A 12,895-nucleotide genomic window follows, 5' to 3' on the forward strand; every position below is an offset into this window, starting at 1 on the left:
TCACTTGTCTGTTATCTTAGTCTTCATTCATGTGATCTTGTCTCCTTATGTGCCTAGTTATAGTTAAAATGTGTAGCAAACGTCATACATTAGTGTAGTGAAAATTTGAAGGCCTGGATATCTTCTTCTAGAGGAGATTTGTCTTTGCTTCTGACAGTTGGCTAGGCTAGTTGTTCTAGCAATCTCAGATCACCTTAATCCATTCAGAGATTGAGAAGGTTCAGAACAGGGCTTCAGTGTCAATGAGTGCTACTCTATTTCCTATTCACCGTTATTCTCATGGTTTAGCCTTTCAAAGTCACAACTTAAAGCCTGTGCGATTTACTGGGGTCTCCATCTTTGGTGTGCCTTAAATTCCAATCTTGTCCCTCAAAGTCCCATGAGTCTGTGGAAAGCTCTATTCAGCTTCTTTCACCCTTGCTTTCAGATTGGCAGAGCCTCAAGTGGAAAATCAGGCTAAGTATCTGGCTCACCCTCTGGGCTTTCTATGTTCCCAGATCTTGTTCCTGCAATTTATTACTGACTTAAAGAGCTTGTGGGCATTCACATCCTTCTATATATAATGTGTATTCTGGTTTTTCTAGTCGTTTTCAACAGGAAAGCTGGTTCAAACCACCACAGTTACCATTACTGAGGGAGAGCTCCAAACTGCTGAAAAGGTTTTTCTTTTTAAAAAGAAACATGAACTAATTTATTGTAGAAATTGTGAGACATTGGAAACAACGGTACATTTCAAAAACATTGTTTAAAAAATTGAGTAAAAAAAGGCCGGGTGTGGTGGCTCATGCCTGTAATCCTAGCACTTTGGGAGGCCAAGGCGGGCAGATCACCTGAAGTCAGAAGTTCGAGACCAGCCTGGGAAAGATGGTGAAACCCTGTCTCTACTAAAAATACAAAAATTAGCTGGGCGTGGTGGTGCATGCTTGTAGTCCCAGTTACTTGGGAGGCCGAGGCACGAGAATCCCTTGAACCCGGGTGGCAGAGGTTGCAGTGAGCTGAGACTGCGCCGTTGCACTCTGCACTCCAGCCTGGGCAACATAGTGAGACTCTGTCTCAAAAACGAGAATGAAAAAACGCAAGTTGTATAAATAATGCCTGCAGGCTGACATTTATATAAATAAAAAACAAAACAATTCTATGCATATTCTGTGGGTACATGTATATACACAGAATGGTAAACTCCTGGTGGGGAGCAGATCTGGATTAAGGGTGGTATTATTCAAGGGGATTTTAACCATCTGCATTATTCTGATTTTTAGCGAAAATAAGGTCATGTATTACTTGCGATTTTCTTTTATTAAAAACATCATTATTATTAGAGACAGAGTCTCACTATGTTGCCCAGAGTGCAATACAATGGCTAGTAACAGGTGTAATCATAGTGCACTACAGCTTTGAACTTCTGGGCTCCAGTGATCTTCCTGCCTTAAACTTCTGGGCTTCAGTGATCTTCCTGCCTCAGCCCCCCAGTAGCTGGGAATACAGGTGCATGTGCCTAGCTACTTGTGTTATTTTAAAAAATGTTACTCATACATAAGAAAAAGACAGGAAGTAGGCATGCCAGATGTTAATGGCTAATTCTGGATGGTGGGGTTATGGGGGGTCACTTTTTTTCTTTTGTTTTCTTTTTTTTTTTTTAAGATGGAGTCTCAGTCTGTCTCCCAGGCTGGAGTGCAGTGGTGTGATCTCAGCTCACTGCAACCTCCGCCTCCCAAGTTCAAGTGATTCTCCTGCTTCAGCCTCGCGAGTAGCTAGGACTACAGGCATGCACCACCATGCCTGGCTAATTTTTGTATTTTTAGTAGAGATGAGGTTTTACCATGTTGACCAGGTTGGTCTCAAACTCCTGACCTCAGGCGATCCGCCTGCCTCAGCCTTCCAAAGTGTTGGGATTACAGGCATGAGCCACTGCACCCAGCCAATTTTCTTATGTAGCTTTATTGAAATATAACTGACAACTGCTGAAAAGTTTTGACCTTCGTTCTGTTTTCTTATAGAATATGGATGTAGGATTCTCTTTTTTATTAAAACTTATTTGTTTTGGATTTTTCTGGACCAGGTCAGATATCACATGGGTGATGGAGGGATTTGGGTGGCTTACAAGTTTCTTTCTTTTTTTGACAGAGTCTTGCTGTGTTGCCCAGGCTGGAGTGCAATGGCACGATCTCTGCTCACTGCAACCTCCACCTCCTGGGTTCAAGCAATTCTCCTGCCTCAGCCTCCCAAGTAGCTGGGATTATGGGTACCCACCACCATGCCCAACTAATTTTTTGTGTTTTTAGTGGAGATGGGGTTTTGCCATGTTGGCCAGACTGGTCTTGAACTCCTGACCTCAGGTTGATCCACCTGCCTCAGCCTCCCAAAATGCTGGGATTACAGGCATGAGCCACCATGCCTGGCCAAGAGGCTTACAAGTTTCTTAGCTCAACAGTGTCCTCTGCTGTTTTTAGTAAAGGGCCATTTCCTTTAATAAAAAATTGTATTTACTTTATTATTTATTTACTTTTTTTCAATAGGTTTATGGGAGAACAAGTGGTGTTTAGTTACTTGAATAAGTTATTTAGTGGTGATTTCTGAGATTTTGGTACACCCATCACCCAAGCATTTTACACTGTGCCCAGTGTGTAATCTTGTATCAATCACCCACCTCCCACCCTGATATGGTCTGGCTCTGTGTCCTCACCCAAATCTCATCTATAATTGTAATCCAAATTGTAATCCCCATATGTTGAGGCAGGGGCCTCGTGAGAGGTGATCAGCTTATGCAGACTGTTCCTCCATGCTGTTCTCGTGATAATGTTTGAGTCTCATGGAATCTGATGGTTTTATAAGGGGCTTTCCCCTCTTCATTCTGCACTTCTATTTCCTGCTGCCATGTGAAGAAGAATGTTTGCTTTCCCTTCCGACACGATTGTAAGTTTCCTGAGGCCTCCCCAGCCATGAGGAACTGTGATTCTATTAAACCTCTTTCCTTTATAAATTACCCAGTCTCAGCTATTTCTTCATAGCAGTGTGATAACTAACATACACCCTTTCTCCTGAGTCCCCAAAGTCCATTATATCATTCTTATGCCTTTGCATCCTCATAGCTTAGCTCCTACTTATGAGTGAGAACACACAATGTTGGGTTTTCCATTCCTGAGTTACTTCAGTTAAAATAAGTCTCTAATTCCATCCAGGTTGCTGTGAATGCCATTATTTCATTCCTCTTTATGGCTAAATAGTATTCCATGATGTACACACACACACACACACACCCCACAATTTCTTTATCCACTCATTAATTGATCGGCATTTGGGCTGGTTCCATATTTTCGCAATTGTGAATTGTGCTGCTATCTTGTGAATTGTGCGTGTACAAGTATCTTTTCCTATAATGGGTTCTTTTTCTCTGGGTGGATACCCAGTAGTGCAACTGCTGGATCAAATGGTAGTTCCATTTTTAGTTCTTTAAGGATTCTCCACACTGTTTTCCATAGTGGTTGTATTAATTTACATTCCCACCTGCAGTTTAAAAGTGGTCCTTTTTCCACCACATCCACAGCAACAGCTATTATTATTTTTTTTTTTTGAGACGGAGTCTTGCTCTGTCGCCCAGGCTGGAGTGCAGTGGCGCGATCTCGGCTCACTGCAACCTCCGCCTCCCGGGTTCACGCCATTCTCCTGCCTCAGCCTCTCCGAGTAGCTGGGACTACAGGCGCCCGCCACCACGCCCGGCTAATTTTTTGTATTTTTGGTAGAGACGGGGTTTCACCGTGGTCTCGATCTCCTGACCTCGTGATCCGCCCGCCTCGGCCTCCCAAAGTGCTGGGATTACAAGCATGAGCCACCGCGCCCGGCAGCTATTATTTTTTGATCATGGCCATTCTTGTAGGAGTAAGGTGGTACTGCATTGTGGTTTTGATTTGCATTTCCCTGATTATTAGTGATGTTGAGATTTTTTCATAGGTTTGTTGGCCATTTGTATATTTTCTTTTGAGAATTGTCTATTTATGTTGTTAGCCCACTTTTTGATGGGATTGTTTTTTTCTTGCTGATTTGAGTTCCTTGTAGATTCTGGATATTAGTCCTTTGTTAGACGTATAGATTGCGAAGATTTTCTCCCACTCTAGGGGTTGTCTGTTTACTCTGCTGACTGTTCCTTTTGCCATGCAAAAGCTCTTAAGTCTCACCTATTTATCTTTGTTTTTGTTGCGTTTGCTTTTGGGTTCTTGGTCATGAAGTCTTTGCCTAAGCCAACATCTAGAAGGGTTTTTCCCAATGTTATCTTCTAGAATCTTTATGGTTTCAGGTCTTAAAGTCTTTGATCCATCTTGAGTTGATATTTGTATAAGGTGAGAGATGACGATCCAGTTTAATTCTTCTACATGTGTTTTGCCAATTATCCCAGCACCATTTGTTGAATAGAGTGTCCTTTCCCCACTTTGTTTTTGTTTGTGTTGTCAAAGATCAGTTGGCTCTAAGTATTTGGCTTCATTTCTGGGTTCTCTATTCTGTTCCACTGGTCTGTGTGCCTATTTTTATACAAGTACCATGCTGTTTTGGTGACTATGGCCTTATAGTATAGTTTGAAGTCACGTAATATGATGCTTCCAGATTTGTTCTTTTTGCTTAGTCTTGCTTTGGCTATGTGGGCTCTTTTTTGGTTCCATATGAATTTTAGGATTGTTTTTTCTACTTCTGTGAAGAATGATGGTGATGTTTTGATGGGAATTGCATTCAATTTGTAGACTGCTTTTAGCAGTATGGTCATTTTCACAACATTGATTCTGCCCATCCTTGAGCATGGGATGTGTTTCCATTACTTTGTGTTGTCTATGATTTCTTTCACCAGTGTTTTGTAGTTTTCCTTGTAGAGGTCTTTCACTTCCTTGGTTAGGTGTCCTCCTAAGTATTTTATATTTTTTTGTAGCTCTTATAAAAGGGGTTGAGCTCTTGATTTGATTCTCAGCTTGGTCGCTGTTGGTGTATGGCAGACCTACTGATTTGTGTACATTAATTTTGTATCCTAAAACTTGCTGAACTCATTTATCAATTCTAGGAACTTTTCGGAGAAATCTTTAGAGTTTTCTGGCCTATGATCATATCATCAACAAATAGTAACAGTTTGACTTCCTCTTGACCAATTTGGAGCCCTTTATTTTTTTCTCTTGTCTGATTGCTCTGCCTAGGGCCATTTCCTTAATAAATGGCCTTTTATTGATATTGATACCACTTGATATTATCTTGTTGCACTGGGGCCCATAGTTTTGGTTGGTTCCTTCTTTCATTTCACCACCATGTCTCCAAGAGATAGATTCACCTTCTAAAATGCCCCCTTTCTCTTCCAGAAGTGCCTTTCCAAAGCTGCCACCTCTGGTCCTAATCTATCTTTCAATCTCCTTCCTTTTACTTCCCCTGTAGCTAGTGCTCTGTTCCACCAGCCCTCAGATCAGTTCTCAGTATTTGCCCACTCAGAGTGGCCCTTCTCCTTCTGTGGGCACCTTAGTTGATATTATTTGTGTTCTGCCATAACTAGAATGTTGCCACACTTCCTCTTATGCTCAATCTTTACCTTGCCTCCCCATCTGGTGTGGGCTTCTGAGCTGATGTGTATTTCCCCCACTTACACATAACACTTACAGAATTTTGTCTCCTAGTTATGTTGTAGGAGAGGGTTATTTCTTGTCCTATTAGGACCCAGAATAGTAATAATACATCCATAAATATATATAATTTTTGTCAACTAAAAATATAAAACACAAATATTTTTAACTTTTAGGTAGGATTGTTTTAGCTATCCTTTTGCTATTGATTTCTAATTTTGTTGCATTTTGCTTAGAGAAATATATATTGTAAGATTTCAATTCTTTGGAAATTGAGACTTCCTCTGTGGCTGAATACATAGTTGATTTTTTCTTTCCATGTTCCACGTGCATCCCATATTTGTTTTAGTAATCATGTTAAGCAAATCTAGACTTTTTCTTACATTTTTGATCTGCCAGTGACAGTGAAAAGCTATTACTAAAATGGATGTAGCCGTAGTATTTTCCCATAATTCTGTCAGTTGTTGCTTCATGTATTTTGAGGCTATACTGTTTGGTGTATATAAGTTTACATCCATATATCTTTAACTTGTTTTTCCCTCTAACAGCATAAAATATCCTTCTTTGTCACTTTTTTTGACCTTGAGTTCTATTTTGTCTGATATTAAAAATGGTTACCCTCTCTTAATCTTTACATAGTCAATATGCCTTTGCTTTAAAGCTGTCTTTCCTCTCTTTGTTAGTAAAGTCTTCCCAACCTCTAGGTTGTATATACAGTCTCTTACATTTTCTTCTAAAATTTCTCTTTTTTTTCCACCAACCTGATGAACAAAATAAAAAAATAAGTAAAAAATTTCTCTTATTTTCATTGTCGTTAATGATGATATGTGTAACTATGACAAAACATTTGCACCAAATCAAGCTGGATTTTAATGACATATATCCTTGAATTTTTAAAAAACTTCCTTATGCTTCAGTTCCTTACCAGTGATTCCCGAGAGCTTTCTGAGTTCCAGCCTCTGTTACTTCACTATAAAAAGGTATAAGAAGCAAAGATACAAAAATTAGCTTGCTGTTTCCTCAGTTTCATAATGGCTAAGGGTGCCCCTGTCATGTTAAATTAAGACAAATCTTAACACAAAGGAACTTTTTGGGAAGGCCACTATTCACAGATGCCGGTATCTCAAGAAGTGGCTGTCTCACCAAGAAAAGAAACAGTAAAGAGAAAGGAAAAAAACAGCAAAGAGGAAGGAAAAAAATGTGCTTTGACTAGCTAAAAATAAGTAGGAGAATAGACAGATGGCAGGAGATGTTCAGTTGAATATAGATGTGAACAAATTAGATAGTAGGAATATAAAAATCAAGATGTTAAATTTTATTTAAAAAGAAAACAAATGGTGCACAGTGAAGACAGAGGTAATGCTATTCTAGGGATGAAAAGGTGAATCTCAATAGAGTGAGAAGAGGCAAAAAGCAGAAAAGTCAAACAGCATCTACCTCAGAAAAGAGGTCATGATCAAAGTCTAAGAGTACCAGATTGCACTTCCAAAAGCCTGAAGGAAAAACATAGCTTGATATATTAGTGAATGTCATATGGAAAATGAAAGGGCAAGAACAAAAGCTATAAGAATACCAGTAATATGGGCCCAATTTTCCAGGCGGTCAGGCTGGAAGGTGCAGTCCACTGGTGGCACTTTGAAATGGAAGTGAAAATTCTACCTTGTAAGATAAAAGAGATTAGGAGGAGGAGATGTTTTCTAATTCTATATTTTTAGTTTTTAAAACACTTGTTTCTCTTGCTTTGATATTTTCTAGCTTTCTGGTTGACCTAGAGGTTGTTTTTGTTCTGAGCAAAGGGGATGTAAATCTGTGTTTGCTCTCATTCATGGATTTAATTAGGCATGTTGCCCAATCTCTAATAAATCACGGGTTTAGTTTTTCTTCGTTAAGGTAGTCAGAGGCCTTCAGGCATGAGTGACTTATTAAAATGTACTCTGATCGTTGGGGATGAATTATCATCCTGATATTGTCAATCACTCGATAATTTTTATCCCAAAATCTCTCTCCTGGTTGTTTTGTCCTACACAAAGATGACATTTTATTCTCATATTTGTTCACAGACATGATTCATATTTTTCTATCTAGTGCATAAGGAAATCATTCTACATTCAGCAATAGTGCCAGTTTGACTAAAAAAAAAATTTTCCATATCCACAAAAATGTTAATCAGATTCTTGTTAGAACATGTGTAAGAACTGGTTTTCATTTTCACAGCTCTTGATGTCAGATTACTAAAATAATTTATGTTTTGTTGTGGGAACATGAGTGCACGCAAAACCTCTCCAATCACATGACCACTTCTCAGCCCACACGTCTTCATAACACATAGAAATTATTTGTGTTTTGTGGTAACGAATGAATGGCAGGAACAGCAGAATTTCAATGTGGCCTTTCTTTATTTGATTAAACATATTCTTTATTTATTCTTAAAAAAACTAATTTAAGTTAAATGGCAGTAAACCATGATAATTTAGAAAACATGGTGAAACTGAGAGTGAAGAGAAATGTTCTTTACGTAAACCACACTGTAAACCATAAAACTTATTTTTGTCAACTGCTTTTCATGACAGTGGCTGGGAATTTGACATTTCTACTACAGTAGGCAAAAATACATGTAAAATACACTCTCCCACATACCACATCACATCTCTATTTATATTTCCAAACTAAAAGCATTACAGCCCAAAAAAGTGCTGAGTGCACTGGTCCAGTTACACCAAGAAGTGTATGTTCACACCAGCAACACCTTAAGCTGGTATCTGTGTGGCAAGGCCACTGCTGGTGGTCCCTGACGCCAAGCCCTCTTCAATGGATCCAGTTTGGCTCACCAAGAGAAAACCACTGCTCTTTAACCCAAAAGGTGGTAAGCTTTTCAATGGCCTCTAGTTACCACAAGATAAAACAAACAAAATTCTCAAACAGGTTATGAAACCCAACTGAAGTATCTACATGACAGCATTCAATACTACCTCTCCACTTCAAAATGTGTCAGCAGCGATTAGCTATGAAAATGAGTGTTGTGAAAATTCTCAATAGTTTGAATATTTTAAAACTAGAAATCTTTAATATGACAGTAAACAATGTGACAGAAACATGGCTGTTTCTCTCATCTTGTCTGAGATATACATTCTGTACAGGTGACTGGGTCCCAGAAGTTTTCTAAGAAAAACTTTTCCTTTCCACTTAATGATCCTAAGAAGTCAGTGCAATCTGGTTCTTCTCCCTGCAGAAGGGTTATTTAGTTTGGGATGTAACATTTTACAACAATAATACAAACCTCCTGGGAGAATACCACAATAAATGTCTCAAAAACCACTCAGTTAATCCCAGGGTATAATCTGGCTGTTTTAAATTACTGCAGGGAATATTATGGGCCTTAATGACACTGTAACTGCATAAAGCCAAAGAAAGCTAGAAAGAGGGGCCAAAAAAGTGAGCTCAGAGCCAGCCAAAGTGACAACAAACATGTGGTTGTTTACTAGGATTGGAGAGGTTTAGTCTGCAGATGTTTGTGGTCTCTAGAAGGTTCCAGAGGAATGAGTTGTTATGAAGATTTGCAGAGTTGGATGAGAGCAAGATTATTCTCGGAGATGGCAGGCCCCAGGACAGGGTGACCCACTGGTATAGACAGAATTTACAGATTTCTGTGGTCAGATCATACTCTACTGGTCCCACAATGTACATCAACAAATTAATATTGTATGGATGTCATTTCAAAGCCTTCTAAAGACGAGAGTCATTATTGAAGCCATTAGAGCACAGATGGTTCAAACTATATGCAGATATTCATACTTGCATTTTTGCATTATAGCTGCTTTTTTTTTCTATTGAACTGTAATGAATTGTCTCATAATCTATTCCATCTTCTTGCCATTAGCAGGCTTTGAATGTTCACAAATAGGAGCAAAGAACTCATTTTCCAGAGCTTTAATCACACAAAGAGGGAATGCCTAATTCTCTAAATGAAATGGTCTGTGATCACTGAAGCAGAGATTTAATATATCACGGCAAATTAGGTAGATTTTAATAAATTACTTATCTCCCTGAATACTTTACATATGCTTAAGAAGGAACATAGCCTGTTTGCAAACAGTGAAAACCCACAGCCTATAAAAATCCTTTGAAGAAAATGACAAATAAAAAAGTAAATTAAAAAATGAAATGCATTATATCCTAGACCTCTAGAGACAATTCCTTTGCAGCATTGATTCACAGCTCCATTAAAAATATCAATTAAATCCTTCAGTGAGATTGGGTAAAAGCTAGAAAATTAACTTTTAGAGCTGCTTTTCGAGGATCTGGTTACCCAGATACACCTCGGCACTGTACTGGCTTGATATAAATTTAAAAAATGATAAAAAGATACTCCTTTCACGTCTAAGCATATCAGAATGTGAGTTATACCTTTCATAATTTCTTTCTATGTCATATGCTAAGTTTTCAACGTGTAAATTTCACATTTATCTATATACCTATCTCCTTTTTATATATACATCCCTGGATCCCATATCACCATTACAAATATATGAAAACAATACAAATAGAACGAACTTTTAAGAAAGAAAGACAAAAAACTTGCAGTCATTGAATAAGTTGGTGCTAAGTTTCATTCTTTATATTTAATTGATAGAAACTGCATGCACCAAAGAAAATGCATACTGAGCTTTAATGTGCATAAAATGGATATTAGTATTTTAAAGAGGAAGATTAACACATTAATCCAAGTAATTTTCATATATTGCTTCTAATAAAATCTTCACAGTATAAAACTCTTAATGAGGCTAATCATAGGCATTCCATTTAGTGGGACGATTAGGGATAACATAAAAGTATGTCTTTTTCATAGGTTTTCTAAGATTTATGCTTTTGTTTATTAAAAATAAAAATGGGAATTGCATTTCGGTTCTTCCTAAGAAAATGTTGAAAATGCAAATAGACTTTCTCACGCTATCATGTAGGTATAAATTATTGAGAAAGTACTGCCCATTATGGAGAACTTAAGTCCTGAGGGGTGGCAGTTATGAGAAGGAGGGAATAGAGAAATAAACAAATGAAAAAGTATATAAAACTTCAACTTCAAACCCAGGTCTCCCCGCTCCCAGCTTCCCATGAATTATAGATTATATACACCAGAATAATTACAGAAATCTCACGTAGGAGCTTTCATGTGAGCATTTACTCAGGAGTAGGAGATGCCTCTGGAGCATTTGCTTTCAAGCCTCCAAGTCATCTCTGTATTGCTTGTAGACAGACCGGAGGGCATGGAGAGCTTCGACTGTTACCCTGAGTTTGCCAATACCTTCACCATCTGCTCGTGCATCAAAAACTAGGGAGAAAAGAGGAGGAGAGTGTTAATATCATTCAACAGATTTTTCTTTGGAAAGGCTCACAGACAGAAACAGTAGTTGAAAAGAGGAAAATAGTTCTACAGAAGTCCAAAGTTCACTGGCATCTTGGGTATCTAAAGAATAAACCTTGTCACGTGTGCATGGAGATGTGCATTTGAGACGTACTGCATGGACCTGTACATATTGCTTGTGGAGCTAAAACTAATGAGCTAATCCTGAAGTTTACCTAGTGAAAGCCTCTAGGATAATGACCCTCACACACAATCAGAATTTTTAAGCTAGTGGATGGGCATGGTGGCTCATACCTGTAATCTCAGCACTTTGGGAGGCTGAGGTGAGGGGATCACCTGAGGTTGAGAGTTTGAGACTAGCCTGACCAACATGGAGAAACCCTGTCTCTACTAAAAATGCAAAATTAGCCGAGCATGGTGGCGCATGCCTGTAGTCCCAGCTACTCAAGAGGCTGAGGCAGGAGAATCGCTTGAACTCGGGAGGTGGAGGTTGCAGTGAGCCAAGATCATGCCACTGCACGCCAGCCTGAGAGACAAGAGCGAGACTCCTTCTCAAAAAAAAAAAAAAAAAAAAAAAAGAATTTTTAAGCTAGTAAGGAGTAAATCTAAAGGGAATTCATGATAATCTATACAGTGTTTCAGAATGGCAAACCACTGTACAGATGTTACATGATTATAGCTTGAATTAGTTATTTATCTTTCTGAGGAAAACATTCCATTTAAAATAGATTTTATGTGAAATTAGAAAAGATTAAAATGGCAGACCCAAGAATCTTAAGGTCTGTGGGTTTGAGTATATGTGGGATTTTCTTGGAAGAGGGGCCACTACTTTCAGTGGTGTCCCAAAGGTAGACTCTTGGGCTCAAGTGATTCCCCCACTGTGGCCTCCCCAAGTGTTAGGATTAGAGGCCTGAGCCACTGCACCCAGCCCTGAAGGTAGACTATTTGACTGGAGCCATGGGCATTCTCTGAGCTCAGTGGTGGAAGCCAAATGGGATGCCAATTCAATACCTGAGACTCCATCCCTCTGTGGACAATGATAATGGCTAGTGACTCAAGGCCAGAAACCTGGATTTTGTAAGTCTGATAGCACTTATCACTTATGAGTCTTCATATAGTTTCTGGTTTTTTCTTTTAGACAGTGTCTGGCTCTGTCACCCAGGCTGGAGTGCAGTGGTGCAATCTTGGCTCGCTGAAACCTCTGCCTCCAAGGGTCAAGCCAACCACCCATCTTAGCCTCCTGAGTAGCTGGGATTACAGTTGGGCACCATCATGCCCAGCTAACTTCTATATTTTTTTGTAGAGATGGGGTTTTGCCATGTTGCCCAGGCTGGTCTTAAAACTCCTGAGCTCAAGCAATCCACCTGCCTTGGTCTCCCAAAGTGCTGGGATTACAGGTGTGAGCCACCACACCTGGCTTAGTTTCCAGTTTATAATTTCTTATGGGTTTCCTTGAACTTTAGTGTGTGTGTGTGTGTGTGTGTGTGTGTGTGTGTGTGTGTGTGTGTGTTTAATTCCAAGAAAATGTTAGAACTAAGCCTTAAAACTTGATACACAAAGAGTTAGGTGCAGAAACTGAGCATTGGGGAAGTCAAAATGGCATGGGTAGTCTCCAGCTCATTCCCTGGAGCTGTCATCTGTGCTTTGGGACTTCTCACTTCTATGCTTGCCGCAGAACAAAGCATTAAAATCCCAACCTCACTTATGCCTAATCTTTTGGCTCTTTCCCAAAACATGGCCACAGTAGCTGACCATGTCAGATCAGTGGGTCATATGTGGTCTCTCAGAAGAAGATGGGTTGCTAAACAACCATCTGGAAAAAATACGAAGAATATAAAGCAGAGATAATTTTGGTATTTTTGTCAGACTTTCTTGGTCCTGGTAGTCTTTAAAAGGGTTCAGGTTAATATTTCAATCCTCTCATCTTTTTCTCTGTGCCAAAGTTGTGACC

General features: G+C 39.2%; 1 protein-coding gene across 5 annotated transcripts in view; it reads right to left on the reverse strand.

Annotated features, from left to right (window-relative positions):
- Positions 1–6,837: 6,837 nt before the first annotated feature.
- RPGRIP1L (RPGRIP1 like) overlaps positions 6,838–12,895 on the reverse strand; it is a 103,468-nt gene continuing 97,410 nt past the window's right edge. For 3 of the 5 annotated variants that reach the window (XM_058440989.1, XM_058440988.1, XM_058440992.1), the window contains one exon: positions 7,975–10,911. In XM_058440989.1, coding sequence (XP_058296972.1) covers positions 10,799–10,911 — 113 coding nt within the window. In that variant the 3' untranslated portion in view covers positions 7,975–10,798. Of the gene's footprint in view, positions 10,912–12,895 lie in introns of all 5 variants that reach the window. The other 2 variants (XM_032157356.2, XM_058440991.1) reach the window with 2 other exon arrangements.

The sequence above is a fragment of the Hylobates moloch genome, unplaced genomic scaffold (genome assembly GCF_009828535.3).
Source record: "Hylobates moloch isolate HMO894 unplaced genomic scaffold, HMol_V3 SCAFFOLD_6, whole genome shotgun sequence".
Taxonomy (NCBI): Eukaryota; Metazoa; Chordata; class Mammalia; order Primates; family Hylobatidae; genus Hylobates; species Hylobates moloch.